This window comes from Globicephala melas, chromosome 20, assembly GCF_963455315.2.
Source record: "Globicephala melas chromosome 20, mGloMel1.2, whole genome shotgun sequence".
Lineage (NCBI taxonomy): Eukaryota > Metazoa > Chordata > Mammalia > Artiodactyla > Delphinidae > Globicephala > Globicephala melas.
In genome coordinates, this window is record NC_083333.1 from 50,026,268 (window position 1) to 50,044,075 (window position 17,808).

The 17,808-nt window shown below is 37.2% G+C and overlaps 1 protein-coding gene across 2 annotated transcripts in view; it reads right to left on the minus strand.

The window, feature by feature from the left end:
- DHX40 (DEAH-box helicase 40) overlaps positions 1–17,808 on the minus strand; it is a 53,834-nt gene that overhangs the window by 9,258 nt on the left and 26,768 nt on the right. For both annotated transcript variants that reach the window (XM_030881766.3, XM_030881765.3), the window contains exons 13-15: positions 5,794–5,908; positions 5,086–5,194; positions 4,285–4,379 (exon numbers count right to left, since the gene is read on the minus strand). In XM_030881766.3, coding sequence (XP_030737626.1) covers positions 4,285–4,379; positions 5,086–5,194; positions 5,794–5,908 — 319 coding nt within the window. The remainder of the gene's footprint in view (positions 1–4,284; positions 4,380–5,085; positions 5,195–5,793; positions 5,909–17,808) is intronic.

Sequence of the window (17,808 nt, forward strand, 5' to 3'; positions counted from 1 at the left end):
AAGAAGAAGTAAAACTGTCACTGTTTGCAGATGACATGATACTATACACAGAGAATCCTAAGAAAACTACTAGAAAACTACTAGAGCTAATCAATGAATTTGGTAAAGTTGCAGGATACAAAATTAATGCACAGAAATCTCTTGCATTCCTATACACTAATGGTGAAAAATCTGAAAGAGAAATTAAGGAAACACTACCATTTACCACTGCAACACAAAGAATAAAATACTTAGGAATAAACCTACCTAGGGAGACAAAAGACCTGTATGCAGAAAACTATAAGACACTGATGAAAGAAATTAAATATGATACAAACAAATGGAGAGATATCCCATGTTCTTGGATTGGAAGAATCAATATTGTGAAAATGACTATACTACCCAGAGCAATCTACAGATTCAATGCAATCCCTATCAAATTACCAATGGCATTGTTTTCAGAACTAAAACAAAAAACCTTAAAATTTGTATGGAGACACAAAAGACCCCGAATAGCCAAAGCAGTCTTGAGGGAAAAAAACAGAGCTAGAGGAATCAGACTCCCTGACTTCAGACTATACTACCAAGCTACAGTAATCAAGACAATATGGTACTGGCACGAAAACAGAAACATAGATCAATGGAACAAGATAGAAAGCCCAGAGATAAACCCATGCACCTATGGTCAACTAATCTATGACAAAGGAGGCAAGGATATACAATGGAGAAAAGACAGCCTCTTCAATAAGTGGTGCTGGGAAAACTGGACAGCTACATGTAAAAGAATGAAATTAGAACACTCCCTAACACCATACACAAAAATAAACTCAAAGTGGATTAAAGACCTAAATGTAAGACCGGAGACTATAAAACTCTTAGAGGAAAATATAGGAAGAACACTCTTTGACGTAAATCACAGCAAGATCTTTTTTGATCCACCTCCTAGAGTAATGGAAATAAAAACAAAAATAAACAAACGGGACCTAATGAAACTTAAAAGCTTTGCAAAGCAAAGGAAACTACAAACAGGACGAAAAGACAACCCTCAGAATGGGAGGAAATATTTGCAAATGAATCAATGGACAAAGGATTCATTTCCAAAATATATAAACAGCTCATGCAGCTCAATATTAAAAAAAACAAACAATCCAATCCAAAAATGGGCGGAAGACCTAAATAGACATTTCTCCAAAGAAGACATACAGATGGCCAAGAAGCACATGAAAAGCTGCTCAACATCACTAATTATTAGAAAATGCAAATCAAAACTACAATGAGGTATCACCTCACACCAGTCAGAATGGGCATCATGAGAAAATCTACAAACAACAAAGGCTGGAGAGGGTGTGAAGAAAAGGGAACCCTCTTGCACTGTTGGTGGGAATGTAAATTGATACAGCCACTATGGAGAACAGTATGGAGGTTCCTTAAAAAACTAAAAATAGAATTAGCGTATAACCCAGCAATCCCACTACTGGGCATATACCCAGAGAAAACCATAATTCAAAAAGACACATGCACCTCAATGTTCATTGCAGCACTACTTACAATAGCCAGGTCATGGAAGCAACCTAAATGCCCATCGACAGATGAATGGATAAAGAAGATGTGGTACATATATACAATGGAGTATTACTCAGCCATAAAAAGGAACGAAACTGGGTCATTTGTAGAGACGTGGATGAATCTAGAGACTGTCATACAGAGTGAAGTAAGTCATAAAAAGAAAACCAAATATCATATATTAATGTACATACGTGGAACCTAGAAAAATGGTATAGATGAACTGGTTTACAGGGCAGAAATTGAGACAGAGATGTAGAGAACAAATGTATGGACACCAAGGGGGGATAGCGGCAGTGGAGTGGGCGGTGGTGGTGGTGGGATGAACTGGGAGACTGGGATTGACATGTATACACTAATATGTATAAAATGGGTAACTCATAAGAACCTGCTGTATAAAAAAATAAATAAAATTCAAAAATTCAAAAAAATATATGATAATTAGAACATTTCATCTGCATTTTTTCTAATTCGTGTTAACTTTAAATTCTTATCCTCTTCTATACTTCCCTATATATATGTTATTCCAAAAACTTGTCAAAATTATGCCTTAGAGCTCAATCATCACAACTGATTTCCTACAGAACTTCACATATATTCCTATTATAACCCAGATCAGACTGCATTATAATTATTTGTATATATATCTACACAGTACATATTTGGACAGTACAAAAATCTTTTTTTCTTCAACCATTTGAAAGTTAGTAGCCAAACTTATGACCCATCATCCCCAAATACCTGAGTGTGCATTTCCTATAATCAAGAATATTCTCCTATATAACCATAATACAACCATCAAAACCAGGGAATTAACACTGACACATTACTAGCATCTAATCCTCAGAACCCAATGAAGTTTACCAAATGTCCTAATAATATCCTTTATAGTAAAAGGATCCAGTTCAGAATCATTTACTGACTTTACATTTTATGGCCCCTTAGTCTCCTTCATTCTGGAATACTCCCCAGTCTTCCTTTGACCTTCATGATCTTGACACCTTTAAATTATCAGCTAGTTATTTTGTAGTATGTGCCTCAATTTGATTTTGTCTGTTTTAGGATGATTAGATTCAGGTTACAGATCTTTGGCAGGAATATCACAGAAGTGTTGCTGTGTTTTCATTATATCCTATCAGGAGGAACATGATTTTGATTTGTTGCTTGATCTAGGTAACATCTGCCAGGCTTCTTCAGTGAGAAGTTACTTTTTCCCTTTGTAATTAACAAGAGTTTTGTGGAGAGGTGCTCAACTATGTAAATAATTCTATTTGTCATTAAACTTTTAATTTACTCATTTATTAATTTATATGATTATAGACCCATGATTTCACATTTTATTCAATGGGTTATATAATCCATTACTATCATTATTTATTTCAATGCTCAAAATATCCCATCTTTGATCAGCTGGGACCTATTCAAGCTGGCTCCTTTGTACTTCTGACATGGCCTCAACCTTCACTGATCACTACTTTGCTTGCTGGCAAAATAAGATATTTCGGGCTCATCATGTACTTTCCCAGCCCTATTTCTCCAAAGAGCCCTGGGTCTTTTATGTGGCAGATGGTTGTTCCAAGTCAAGATCTGGGCACAAAGTATATTCATTGCTATTATAGTGTCATTGCTTCCAGTCCATCTCATAGTTAGGTTACATATTTACATACATACAAATACATATTACACACACACACACACAGTATCATCTATTTTTATTACCATATCTATCTATCCATCCATCTAACTATAGTAAAAACTGTATACCAGACTTTCCTGGTGGTGCAGTGGTTAAGAAGCTGCCTGCCAGTGCAGGGGACATGGGTTCGAGCCCTGGTCCGGGAAGATCTCACATGCTGCGGAGCAACTAAGCCCGTGCGCCACAACTACCGAACCTGTGCTGTAGAGCCCATGAGCCACAACTACTGAGCCTGTGTGCCACAACTACTGAAGCCCACGCGCCCACAGCCTGCACTCCACAACAAGAGAAGCCACCGCATGAGAAGCCTGCACACCATGACGAAGAGTAGCTCCCACTTGCCACAACTAGAAAAAGTCCATGTGCAGCAACGAAGACCCAATGCAGCCATAAATAAATTAATTAATTAACTAATTAAAAAACCCATAATACCTGAAATTCCAATCAACTCCACAGGGCTCATTCTTCTTTTCTCCCTTTCAGCATTTCTAACTCCCTTCACCATTTGCCTTAATATATTCAATTATGTGATCAATTCCCCTGTATATAACGAATCTCCCATCACCACCACTCTTACCCCTTTCCCTACAAAGATGGCCTCCCTCCCTACACTCAGACTCTTGACACTCAATACCAAATAACTCCCATGTAAGTACCTTCCCCAATCCTGCTCAAGACCTGACATTCCACACCAAACTACCCTTCCTCAGGGATGCCATCCTCAACCTAATTTGGCTTTCACACTCCACAAAGAGCCACCCCTCTGCAAGAAAACCAGTGTCACTTAACTTAGGCACTAATACCCCACGCTGGACAGCTGTCCTACAGACTCCCCTCCTGCCCCACAGGAGCTTCAATATCTTGCTCTCAGCCACTGCAGCTCCCCTTGCACAAGTGACAATTATGAAAAGGGTCACTGTAATTGATGTCATCATAATTTGATTTAAACAGAGTTTAAATCAAACTGTCTTTAATATTAAATATTTAATATTATCATCAAATACGGTTGTATTTCTCTATCCATCTCTCAAGCTCTTACTGCTTACCTGCGAGCTACATTTTTGAAATAACCTGCACAAAGACATCTTCGCAGTACTTCATGTTTAGGGCCTTCAAAGGTCTCTCTTGGGAAGTCACTTTGCTATAGAAAGAATACATGTACAGTGGTAAATCTCACAGAACAATTTGAAATAATCTTTTAGTTTGAAAAATCCACATTTCTAAAGACTTCTGTTTCTGGCCAATATGGAGTAAGAGGGACCAGATTTACCCTTCTGCTTGAACCAACCAAAAAATGGACAAAGCATATGAAATAATCATCTCCAAAACACTATATATCAAGCAATAAAGGACAGTGACCTCTGAGAAATAAATGAAGTAGGGAAAATAAATGAAGTAAGTCCAACAACTGCCCCAGCTTACAGTCAACCTTGAGAAAGATTCTGGACGAAGGTGCAGGAAAGGAAAAACCCGAGTGGAACGTGGAGAACTCCCAGATTTAAAGAGACTGAGCTGAGAATCCAGGAAGACCAGGATGGCTAGAGTTCCCAGGCCAGAGTTCAGGAGAGAAGAGATCTGCATAGAGAACTCCAGAGATATGCAGAAGGGCCTCAAGAGTTCAACTGAATAATGGTAAGCATATGAATGTGAGGAAATTACCCAAGGCCAGGAAAAGAGCCTCCCAAAAGGATAAGGGATAATAGAGCTGTGTGCTCGCACAGGGTCAGGAACGGTGCCTGTTCCTACAAACCATTCTTCAACACCTTACAATATATATGGTTTGGGGTAGAGTACTCAGAAGGCCTTGCCAAAATGCTACTCAAGGAAAAAAACATTATAGCAATCACCTGTTTAAGCTTCCTGATCAGTTCTCTAAGTTGAGCTTCAACACGAAATGCAGAAAATAAGCACCTCCAATGAATCCAATGTTTCTGGCACCACGAAGCTGGAGCTCCACTGCAAAACAAAAATATTGGTGTCTCAAAAATATCTTCTATGAGTGAAAGACAGTCTAACGTTCTCATTTCTATTACACAACTAGAAACCCATAGCAACTGTCAGCTCTTTTATGAGACCTGTCCAATTAATAAAAAAGCACTTTAAGGAATTTGAAAAAACAAATTAATGCAGGTGCCTGTAAGTGAATTAAAACATGATTCGTAAAATGGGTTTCTTTTTATTCATATATGCTTTAACAAGTTAATGCAGGTGCCTCTAAGTGAATTAAAACATGATTTGGAAATGGGTTCCTTTTTATTCATATACGCTTTAACAAATATCCAATCATTTTCTCAACTAAGCTACTTATACAGAGCCAAAATTCTATAAGGTCAGTTTTCAGGAAAGGTTTAAGGGGAGAAGAAAGAAGAGAACTAATGTTATGCAATAAATGACTACTAAGTCATAGTCACCTGACAGAGAAATCCCACTAATGTTCACAAAAATACCTTGAGGTCAGTATCATTCCCACTGAACCTTACTGTCTAAAATAATATACTATATTGAAGATACATTTCAAACTAACACTTTCCAGTACGAAGAACTATCTCACATACCTTGATTTGCACTGTTCAAAGATGACAGCTAAAGTCGCAAAGTCATTAAATCCTCCAGCTTTAGCTGCCAATTCTCGATGTCTCTGTTCTGCTTCCTTCTGGTACTCTGGATCAACTAAAACGACAATTGGAAAGGCAGTTTAGTTCTACTTTACATCAAGTGCCTATATTCACTTTGTTTATTCAAGCTCATTAAAATCTGCCTCGCCCTCTGAGGTGCAATAAGGGAGAAGTACATTAACTCTTCTGGGGGGTCTCTACTCCCACAGTTCCTTTTCTTCTTTAATCACACTTTGGAGATTTTACCAGAATAGCAACATTATTCCTCCCAAAAAGTATTTAGAATTTAGTATTGGTTTTACCATAAGAGTAACCCATGCTCACAGTAAAAAATACTTACGTAAAAGTTCAATGTTCCCCACTTTGTTACATTACCCATAAACCAATCCTCAAGGCTAACCACTCTTAATTATTTACTGTGTGTCCTTCAAGATATTTTCTATATATATACAAGCATTGTGTATAATCGTTTATTTTTACATAAGTGGGATATACCTTCTGAAATTTCCTTTATTAGTAACAGCTTAATGTAAGTACATATAGAATTATTCATTCTCAAACATACCTACATTGTATTTCTCAGGGGTATAAGGAACACAACACAATTTAACCAGACCCTATTTATCCAATTCCTAATTATGGACAATTAGGACCATCATATATGCAGAAATGAACTACGACAAACTTTTCTTTTTTAACTTTATATTGAAGTATATCATGCATACAGAAAACTACACAGGTCAAAAGTGTACAGGTCAATGAGTGGTCACAAATATAACATACCAATGTACCCAACACCCAGATCAACAAGCAGAATATTACCAGCATCCCAGAGCCCTTTTTTTGCTCTCCTTCCAATAACTACCCATTCCCGTCCACAAGGATAACCCATATCCTGACTTCTAACCCCAAAGAAGTGTTTTGCCTGTTTCTAAACTTAACCCCCCCCCTTTTTTGTCAAAAGGTCCTAGGGCTTCTTCCCTCATTGTAGGGCATCAAACCCCCACCCTACTCGTTCAGTATGCCCATCGCAGCTAGATTTGGCAGAGGCACCATGCTGCCCAATTCCAGGCAGCAGCACTTAGACAGACTACAACGTGAATGTGCAAAGCATCAGTTCCTGGTATTAGGAAGAAAGCAATCTGATTAAATGAAACACTCATGAAGATATAAAGTCTTCTATCCCAGGCTTTAAGTGGCTTCCACCTATGTGACCTGGGTAACAACTGAAGGAAGCAGCTAGAGACAAAAGGAGAGCAAATATGGCCATACGAATGGCCCTGCCAAGGTGAAGATATAATGACTATCTCTTGAACCAGTCATGGATATTGATTTTTAAGCCAAAACATCTAATTTCATGCACCCAAACACCACTGCCCAGAAGGTACTATGCACTAGACTCAAGCATCAACTCTGTCTTGGCTCCAACACTAAGAGACAAGCCTACCTATCAGCCAGGGGCTGCTGCATCCTTGAACTGTGGTATCCCTGCCATACAAATGTAAAGTCCCAGCCTCCTCCGACCTCTGGGCTATGAAGCCTCAGAGAAGCTTCCTATTATGGTTCAGTTCTTCTCTTCTCTGCCTCCAGCTGACCCTAGAAATGTTCAATTTAGCTGTAATACCTACTACAACAATTTACACAAATGGCTTACCATCTCTTAATAAAATGTCATAATAACTACAATAAATTTTAGTGGATTACAGTTCTAAACTCAGTTTATATTTTGTAAAGATTAACTGCATGGTTAGTGTTGGATCTCTGTTGTTTAAAGAGTGGCTACCTGCTCACACTTTAAAAAATGTAGAGAGCACACTGCTTTTCTGGCTGTCCTTCCCACATTGCTACTACCTTCTCTCTGTCTCTCTCTCTCCCCCTGTTACTCTCAAAGTCAAGAGAAAATACAGAACATATTTTTGTTCCTTTTCCCTATCTCTTCTCTTAAAAATAACCTAATTAATTAAAATTAAAACTGGCAGAAGTCCCATAGTAAATTCAGGATTTCTATAGGAAAGTAAAAAACCATATCACACACAGTTCCTACAATCTCAGCAAGTTTATACTCTGACTAAACAGTAGTTTGACTATCCATCTTTAATTACTTTCCCAGCAGACTTGTCATTTTCTTTAGTTTATTATCTTTCCCCAGATTGAAATTCTATTATCAGTTTTAACTCATGCAAATAATGCTACTGAGGCAAAAACTAAATAAGAAGCTGAAGCAGCAACACAAGGCTCTATCAGCTGAACTTCTCTCTTTGGGAATATAAGTTAATACTTTTCTATATAACAACCAATCAGAAAATAAAACTATTACACAGAAAGGGTTTTAATAACAACAATCCTCAGAGCTGAAGCAGGGGAGTAAGGCTGTAAGTGACACATACACATGAAGTATGATTTATTTCTAAAAATGTCACAGTTAAAATAATTAAAAACTTAAAAACCAACACAATGTTATTTTAAATTTGTTCCATTTTAAGGTGATGCTGTTTACCACCTTAAAAACATTTAAGAGCCCTCACTCCACTGTCTGACTTCTAAAGCAATATCTATACTAGCAGACGCTGTGTACACAGTTTACTAGAGCAAAATCATCATTTTGATGTTTAAAATCTTTATTCAATGTTAGATCTGAAAATACTAGCCAGTTTTACCAATAAGTATATAATAAACTAAATTAGGTGATCTACAATGACTAAGACGCAAGCCAGAAAGAAATGCTTAACCTATAAAGACTATAAATGCACTTAAAAGCAGTTGGACAATGAATACATATTTTAGGGTGTAGCAAGATCTCAGCAAGTCACATGCTCAAAAAGTGAAGCTGCATTTTGTAACAGCTGAAGCCTGCTTCATCAATCCAGGTTTAAAAATTAAGCCTAGGGGCTTCCCTGGTGGCGCAGTGGTTAAGAATCTGCCTGCCAATGCAGGGGACACGGGTTCAAGCCCTGGTCTGGGAAGATCCCACATGCCGCGGAGCAACTAAGCCCGTGCGCCACAACTACTGAGCCTGTGCTCTAGAGCCCGCGTGCCACAACTACTGAAGTCCGCATGCCTAGAGCCTGTGCTCTGCAACAAGAGAAGCCACCGCAATGAGAAGCCTGCACACCGCAACAAAGAGTAGCCCCCACTCGCCGCAACTAAAGAAAGCTGTGCACAGGAACAAAGAACCAAAGCAGCCAAAAATAAATTAAAAAAAAAAATTAAGCCTAGGTCATATATGTACATATAGCAAGAGTGTCTCTTTAAGTATGAATAAGAAACAGGTAGCAATTGTTGCCTCAAGGAATCAGACCTGGATGATACCAAGGAATGCTCTTGCCAAGGTGCCTAACTTTATTTGGATCAGACTATGGAGCAATTTATGCCCCAGGGCACTGTCAAAAACAGATCAATCAGCTACCAATCCATGGAGAATGACAGCTTGGCGTAATATCAATAGAGGCAGACCAGCAAAAATTGAAGTAGAGCAGCCAAACTATTTTTATTGAAGCATGGTTGACTTACAATATTATAATAGTTGCAGGTGTACAACAGAGTGATTCAGTATTTTTATAGATTATACTCCATCTAAAGTTATTACAGGGACTTCCCTGGTGGCTCAGTGGTTGGGAATCCACCTGACAGTGCAGGGGACGCAGGTTCGAGCCCTGGTCCTGGAGGATCCCACATGCCACGGAGCAACTGGGCCCGTGTGCCACAGCTGCTGAGCCTGCGCTCTGGAGCCTGCAAGCCACAACTACTGAAGCATGTGTGCCTGGAGGCCGTGCTCTGCAACAGGAGAGGCCGCTGCGGTGAGAGGCCCGTGCACCGAACGAAGAGTAGCCCCCACCTGCTGCAGCTGGGGAGGGCCTGCGTGCGGCAGCGAAGACCCAACACAGCCAAAAATAAATAAATAAATTTATTTAAAAAAATAAGTTATTACAAAATAATGGCTATATTTCCCTGTGCTGAAAAATATATCCTTGTTGCTCATTTATTTTATACATAGTAGTTTGCATCTGTTAATCCCACACCACGATATTATCCATCCCCCCTTCTCTCTTCCCACTGGTAACCACTAGTTTGTTTTCTATATCTGTGAGTCTGTTTCTGTTTTGTTATGTAAATTCATTTATTTTTTAGGTTCTACATATAAGTGATAACAGAGTATTTGTCTTTCTCTGTCTGACTTATTTCATCCACATTGTTGCAAATGGCAGAATTTCATTCTTTTTTACAGCTAAGATATATCCCATTGTGTGTGTGTGTGTGTGTGTGTGTGTGTGTGTGTGTGTGTGTATGTATATATATATATACACCATATCTTCTTTAACCATTCATCTGTTGATGAACACTTAGGTTGCTTCCATATCTTGGCTATTGTAAATAATGCTGCTACAATGCTATAACTGGGATACATGTTACCTTTTCAAATTAGTGTTTTCATTTGCTTCAAATGTATACCCAGAAGTGGAATTGCTGGATGATAAGGTAGTTCTATTTTTAGTTTTTTTGAGGAAACTCCATTCTGTTTTCCACACTGCATGCACCAATTTACATTCCCACCAACAGTATACTAGGGTTCCCTTTCCTCCACATCCTCGCCACATTTATTATGTGTAGACTTTTTGATGATAGTCATTCTGACAGGTGTCAAGGTGATATCTCATTGTGGTTCTGATTTGTATTTCTCTGATAATTAGCAATGTTGAGCATTTTTTCATGTACCTGTTGGGCCATCTGTATATCTTCTTTGGAATAATGTCTATTCAGGTCTTCTGCACCCCCTTTTTTGCTGCAGGGCTTGTGGGATATTGTAGTTCCCCAACCAGGGACTGAACCCAAGCCCTCGACAGCAAAAGCACGGAGTCTTAACCATTGGACAATCAAGGAATTCCCCGCCCATTTTTCAATCAGGCTGTTTGTTTTTTTGATATTTAGTTGCAAGCACTATTTATATATTTTGGATATTAACCCCTTCTCAGTCATATCACTTGCAAATATTTTCTCCCATTCAGTAGGTTGTCTTTTTGTTTTGTCAATCATTTCCTTTGCTGCGTAAAAGCTTTTAAGTTGAATTAGGTTCCACTTGTTTATTTTTGCTTTTGTTTCTTTTGCCTTAGAAGACAGATCCAAAAAAATATTGCTATGATTTATGTCAAAGAATGTTCTGCCTATGTTCTATTCTATGAGTTTTATGGCTTCAGGTCTTTAATCCATTTGGGGTTTATTTTTATACATGGAGTGAGAAAACGTTCTAATTTCATTCTTTTATACATTCTTTTTCATACATTCTACATGTATATAGCTGTCTAGTTTTCCCAACACCATTTATTGAAGAGACTGTCTTTTCTCCACTGTATATATTCTTGACTCCTTTGTCATAGAGTAATGGACCATAAGTGCATGGGTTTATTTTTGGGCTCTCTATTCTGTTCTGTTGATCTATATGTCTGTTTCTGAGCCAGTATCATGCTGCTTTGATTACTGTAGCTTTGTAGTACAGTCTGAAGTCAAGGAGTATGACACCTCCAGCTTTGTTCTTTTTTCTCAAGATTGCTTTGGCAATTCAGGGTCTTTTGTGGTTCCATACGAATTTTAGGATTATTTGTCCTAGTTCTGTGAAAAATGTCACGGGTATTTTGAAAGGGATTGCATTAAATCCACAGATTGCTTTGAGTTGTGTGGACATTTTAACAATATTAAGTCTTCCAACCCAGGAACATGAGATACCATTCCATTTCTTTGTACCATCTTCAATTTCCTTCATCAATGATTTATAATCTTCACAGTATAGGTCTTTCACTTCTTTGGTTAAGTTTATTCCTAGGTATTTTATTCTTTTTGATGTAATTTAAAATAAATTAGTTTCTTGCTTCCTATTTCTGATAGTTCACTATTAGTGTATAGAAAATCAACAGATTTCTGAATACTAATTTTGTATCCTGCAACTTTACTGAATTCATCTATTAATTCTAATAATTTTTTGATGCAGACTTTAGGGTTTTCTATGTACAGTATCATGTCATCTGCAAACAGTGACAGTTTTACTTCTTCCCTTCCAATTTGGATGCCTTTTATTTCTTTTTCTTGTCTGACTGCTGTGGCTCAGACTTCCAATACTATGTTGAACAGATGTGGCTAGAGTGCACATCCTTGTTTTGTTCCTGCTTTAGAGAAAAGGTTTTAGCTTTTCACCACTGAGTATGATGTTACCTATGAGTTTGTAATAAATGAAACCAGCCAAACATTTAACAGAAATATCAGAGAAAACTGCAAAAATCATAGTTTGTCCTGATGCTCTGGAAGACTGTGCAGATGCCCAAGAAGCAAAAGGAGAGGGAACATCTGAGCCTCTGTCTTTGGCTGAACACAGGACAAACTCATAAACTCCCTGAACTGTGAAAATAGTCTTCAAGCCACACAACATAAATCCAACAGTAAAGGGTGCAAACACCAGTGGCTTAAGGGGGTTAGGAACAACCTCCAACCAATCAGTGGCTGACTGCTGAAATGGAAATGTACAATAAACAAAACGAAAACTTCACTAAGTGGAGTTCGACAGTAGATTTGGACTCACAGGAGAAAGAATCAGCAAAATATAGATCAAGAGAGATCAGGCAATCCAAAGAGTCTCAGAGAAATACGGGACATCATTAAGCACACCAACATATGCATAATGGGAGTGCCAGAAGAAGAGGACAGAGAAAGGGGCAGAAAATTTTTTGAGAAAATAATGGCTGAGAAATTCCAAAATTTGATGGAAAACATTTATCTACACATTCAAGAAGCTTAATGAACTCCAAGTAGGATAAAAGCAAAGTGATCCACAGACATATAACAGCCAAAATACTGAAGGGAGCAAGAGAAAATTTACTTGTTGTGAACAAAAGAACTTCAATAAAATTAAAAGTCGAATTTCAATAGAAATGATGGAGGCCAAAGGACTGTGGGATAATATAATGCTGAAAGAAAACCACCATTAACTAAGAATCCTATATCCAGCAAAACTATCTTTCAAAATGAAGGCAAAATAAAGGCATTCCTGGAAAACAAAACCTGAAAGAATTCATTGCTAGCATACCTGCCTTACAATTAATAATAAAAGAAGTTATTCAGGCTGAAGGAAGTGACACAAGATGGTAATCTGAATGACACTAAAAAAGAGCACTGGTAAAAGTTAAAATGTAGGTAAATTTTTTAAAAGAGTATGATTATATTATTATTGATTATTTCTTCTATTCCCTTATGTATTTAAAAGAAATTGCATGAAACATTATCTATAAAATTGTATTGTTGGGCCTATAACATAGAAATGTAATATATTTGACAATAGCAACACATGTATTACCTACTTTTTAAAAAGAGGGCCTAGGTCAGTATCTAAGGAAAATAAACTTAATCTTAAATCTGACAAGACAATAGATAAGGCCATTGCTTTACAGTTATGTTTTCATTGCATGGAATTTAGAAACACTGATAAATCTATGTGTTACCTGAGGGCTTTCAGGGTAATTCATGCTTCATATCCATTAACATCACTGATATCACGTGCTTCAAAAGGGCAAGACTTACTCAAAAATTTCCCATCAAATCAAAGCACAGAATACAAGACGTATTCCTATTGGCTATTATCTCAATATTCTAAAGAATTATAATGACCTATGTCCATAGATATCTAAGGCCAAGTATTAGGCTAGCAAAGGAAAGTCTCCCTTTTCCTGGAATTGCTAAAGTGTAGATCCCAAATAAAGGCCTTCAAGATACCAAAAACCACCTCAAGGACTTAATAAAAAAAAAAAAAAAACCACATAATCAAAACTTAAGACCTGAACAACGTGAAAGGCTAAAAAACTGAGTCAGCAGTCCACCCACAGATAGAGGGTTCTAAATAAGAGTTTAAAAACTAACACCTGGACTTTTACTTCTAGCTATGGAAAAGACTTAATTTTTCTCTTCTTCTCTTAACTTCTTTCAAAGACATATGAAGGTTTAAGGGAAAAATTACAATACTGTATTGTGGGGTTTATAATGTATGTAAATATAATATATATGACAACAATAGAACAAGGATATGTTAAGAAATGGCAAAAAGCCAGCAAAGTTTTCAATACAATCTCTATCTAAATTCTTAGCAGGCTTATTTTTAAGAAACTAATATGCTGATTTTAAAATTTATATGGAAATATAAAGAATATAGAATAATCAAAACAATACTGAAAATATAAATATTCTGCTTCTTTTTCTAGCTGATTTCAAAATTTATCATAAGCTATGTAATCAATACAAAGTTGGCACTGACATAAGGATAGACAAATAGATCTATGGAATAAAATAAAGTCCAGAAATAGACTATTACACATATACTTTCTGCAGACTTTTTTTTAATAAGGTTTTTTTTTTTTAACTTCTTTTTTTGGCCGTGCCACACTGCGCAGCATGTGGGATCTTAGTTCCCCGGCCAGGGATAGAACCTGTGCCCCCTGCAGTGGAAATATGGAGTCTTAACCACTGGACCACCAGGGAAGTCCCCCTACTTTTCACAGATTTTTAACAAAGGTGCCAAAGCAACTCAATGCAGGAAAGTAAATCTTTTCAACAAATGTCCTGGAAAAAGTGGATATTCACAGGAAAAAAGTAATCTAGACCCCTACCTCACACCATATACAAAGCTTAATTTCAGATGGATTACTGTCCTAAACTTAATGGCTAGAAACTGTAAAGCTTCTAGATCGAAGTATCAATAGAGATACAAGAGAGAAGCATATTTTTACTATCTTGGGGCAGGAAAACATTTCTTACCATGCAGAAAGCAATAACCACACACACACAAAAATTGATATCGTAAGACTTCTTCAAAATTCAAAACCTCTCTCATCAAAAGACACTGTGAAAAAAGCAAACAGAAAAGCCACAGGCTGGGAAGAAAATATGCACAACTCATACCTAACAAATAACTTGTACCTAGAGTAAAGAACTACCAGATTCAATATATATATATTTTTTTAATTTAAAACATGGGCAAAGGACTATAATAGATACTTCACAAAGACAGATAAATGATCAATAATCACACAAAAAAGTGCTCAAAATTATTAGTCATCAGGAAAATGCAAATTAAAACCACAAAGAGGTATCACTAATATATAACAGAATATATAAAATGAAAGTGATTGGCAACACCAAATGTTGAGGAGGACATGTAGTGCAAGTTGCACTCTCAAACACTGTTGATATGATTTTTAAATGGTAGAGACACTGTGGGAAAAGATTTGGCAATTTCTTAGAGTTAAACTCAGTAATGCAGCTATTTTTCTCCTAGGTATTTATCTCAGAAAAATAAAAATATATATCTACAAAAGACTTGCACAAGAATTTTCAAAATAGCTGTATTTATAAATGGCGTCAAACAAGAAACAATTCAAATGTCCATCAATAGGATAATGGATAAACTAATTGTAGTATACAACAGGATACTACTCAACAATAAAAAGAACAAAGCACTGATACATACAAGAACATGTATGAATCTCACATACAATATGTTGACCAAAAGAAGCCAAACACAAAAAAGCACGTACTGTATAATTCTATTTATGTGAAGTTTCAGAAGGGGCAAAACTAACCTGAAAAAAGTCAGAAAAGTGGCTTGCTGGGGGGAGGTAGGATGGAATCTGAGAACGGGCACTGAGAGAATTTTCTGGAGTGATGAAACTTCTATATCTTGACAGGCGTGTAGGGTACATTGGTAAATTTATTTCACAAAATTCACTGAATTATACACTTAGGATTTATACTCTTCACTACATGTAGATTTTGCCTCAAAAAAAAAACAAAACACAACTATAAGCAAATATTGAACTCTACTTATACAGGACTGCCTTTCACGGTGGTATAGCTTAGCAATTCTGAAACTACTTCTGTATACTCTAGGGACAATGGACAATTTGAATATGGACTCTGGACTAGATAACAGCATTGTATCAGTTAACTTTCCTAATTTTGATAAATGTACTATGGTTAAGTAAGAGATTGCCCATGTTCTTGGTAAATGTACATGTAAATGTTTTGTGGTAAGGGAGCACAATGTTTCCAATTTACTCTCAAATGATTCAGAAAAAGAAATAAAGTGCATATTTATAAATACATATATGTAGGGACTTCCCTGGTGGTGCAGTGGTTAAGAGTCTGCCTGCCAGTGAGGGGGACGTGGGTTCAATCCCTGGTCCAGGAAGATTCCACATGCCTCGGAGCAGCTAGGCCCATGAGCCACAACTACTGAGCCTGCACTCTAGAGCCCACAGGCCACAACTACTGAAGCCCGTGTGCTCTAGGGTGCATGTGCCGCAACTACTGAGCCTGCATGCTGCAACTACTGTAGCCCACACGCCAAAGCCCGTGCTCCACAACAAGAGGAGCCACAGCAATGAGAAGCCCACGCACCTCAACAAAGAGTAGCCCCCGCTCACCACAACTAGAGAAAGCCCACACACAGCAACACAGCCAAAAAATAAAAAATAATAAATAAATACGTATATGTATACATGCACAGAGAGAATTATAAAGCAAATGCAGGAGAATGTTAAAAACTGCTGAAACTAGATGAAAGTTAAAAAAAAATTCTTTTACGACTCTTTCAACATTTCTGTAAGTTTGAAATTGTATTACAATAAAATGTTATACCCCACCTCCACACACACAAAAAAATGTAACACCAGACTAGTTTCATCTATTTCAATATTCCAACAAGGAAAAACATTTCCTTTTTTCTGGCATTACAAGACTGTTGGAGTTGGATCACCTTAATCCAGCTCCCTGGTTTTACAAATGAAGTCCAGAAAAACTAGGCCAACAGTCAGATAATTAGGTAGCAGTGAGTCAGGTTAGAATCCTGAGCTCTTGACCCCCATTTCAATACTCTGTAATAGTTTTTTTAAATAGTATTTTTAGCTTTGATACTACCTAATGAAAGCCAGCCAACCTTATTTACTGCATATAGTATTATACTAGAAAAAAAAAAAACCCCTGCAATTAGGGTACTACTAGAATCAAAATTCTGACACTTAAAAACTACACTGCAATCTATTTGGGATAGGTAGCACACTAATTAAACTACAGAGTATTTTTATAGAGAAACGTATCCTCCATTATAACCATCACAATAATAAACCAATCTGGACCCAACACTCACAATCATAAAGGGATTTGGCCAGTGAGATAGCACACTATTGTTAGTATTGGTTGCAGGTAAGATATACTATCTACTCAGAAGCTCTTTGGAAAAAAAAAATTGTGAACCACCCCCCCAACCCTCCCCACCACGCACTAGAAGAAAGCAAAGCTCACGTGTGATGAACCAAGTTGTACCCTGTACTGACACACTAAGAAAGGAAAGAAGCAGAAGGCTAAAGACATGGAAACTTCAAAACAATTCTCTAAGTGTACAAGGGCTGACCTACCTTTTTTTTTTGATTGTAGAAAAAAAAAAAGGTTAATATATTACTAATGTATTATAACAGGGCAAAGGTTCACCATACTATCTTCCTTTACCAGTGAAAGGAAATTAACTTTCAGCCAGGAACGTTATATACTCCCTATTTCAAAAAACTAAGTTAAAGAATAACAAAATGAAAAAAATTGTTTATCTTCAGTTTCATCTTTCGTAGGGCTAGTTATACGGTAATCAAAAAAATGTTCAGTGAATTACTGGGGATCTAAATAAACAGATATTCCTTGTACATGGATAGGAAGACAATACTGTCAAGATGTCACTTCTTTCCCTTTTGATCTATAGAGTCAATATAATCTCAATTAGGGGCTTCCCTGGTGGTGCAGTGGTTAAGAATCTGCCTGCCAATGCAGGGGACACGGGTTTGAGCCCTGGTCCAGGAAGACACCACATGCCGCAGAACAACTAAGCCTGTGTGCCACAACTCTGAGCCTGCGCTCTAGAGCCTGTGAGCCACAACT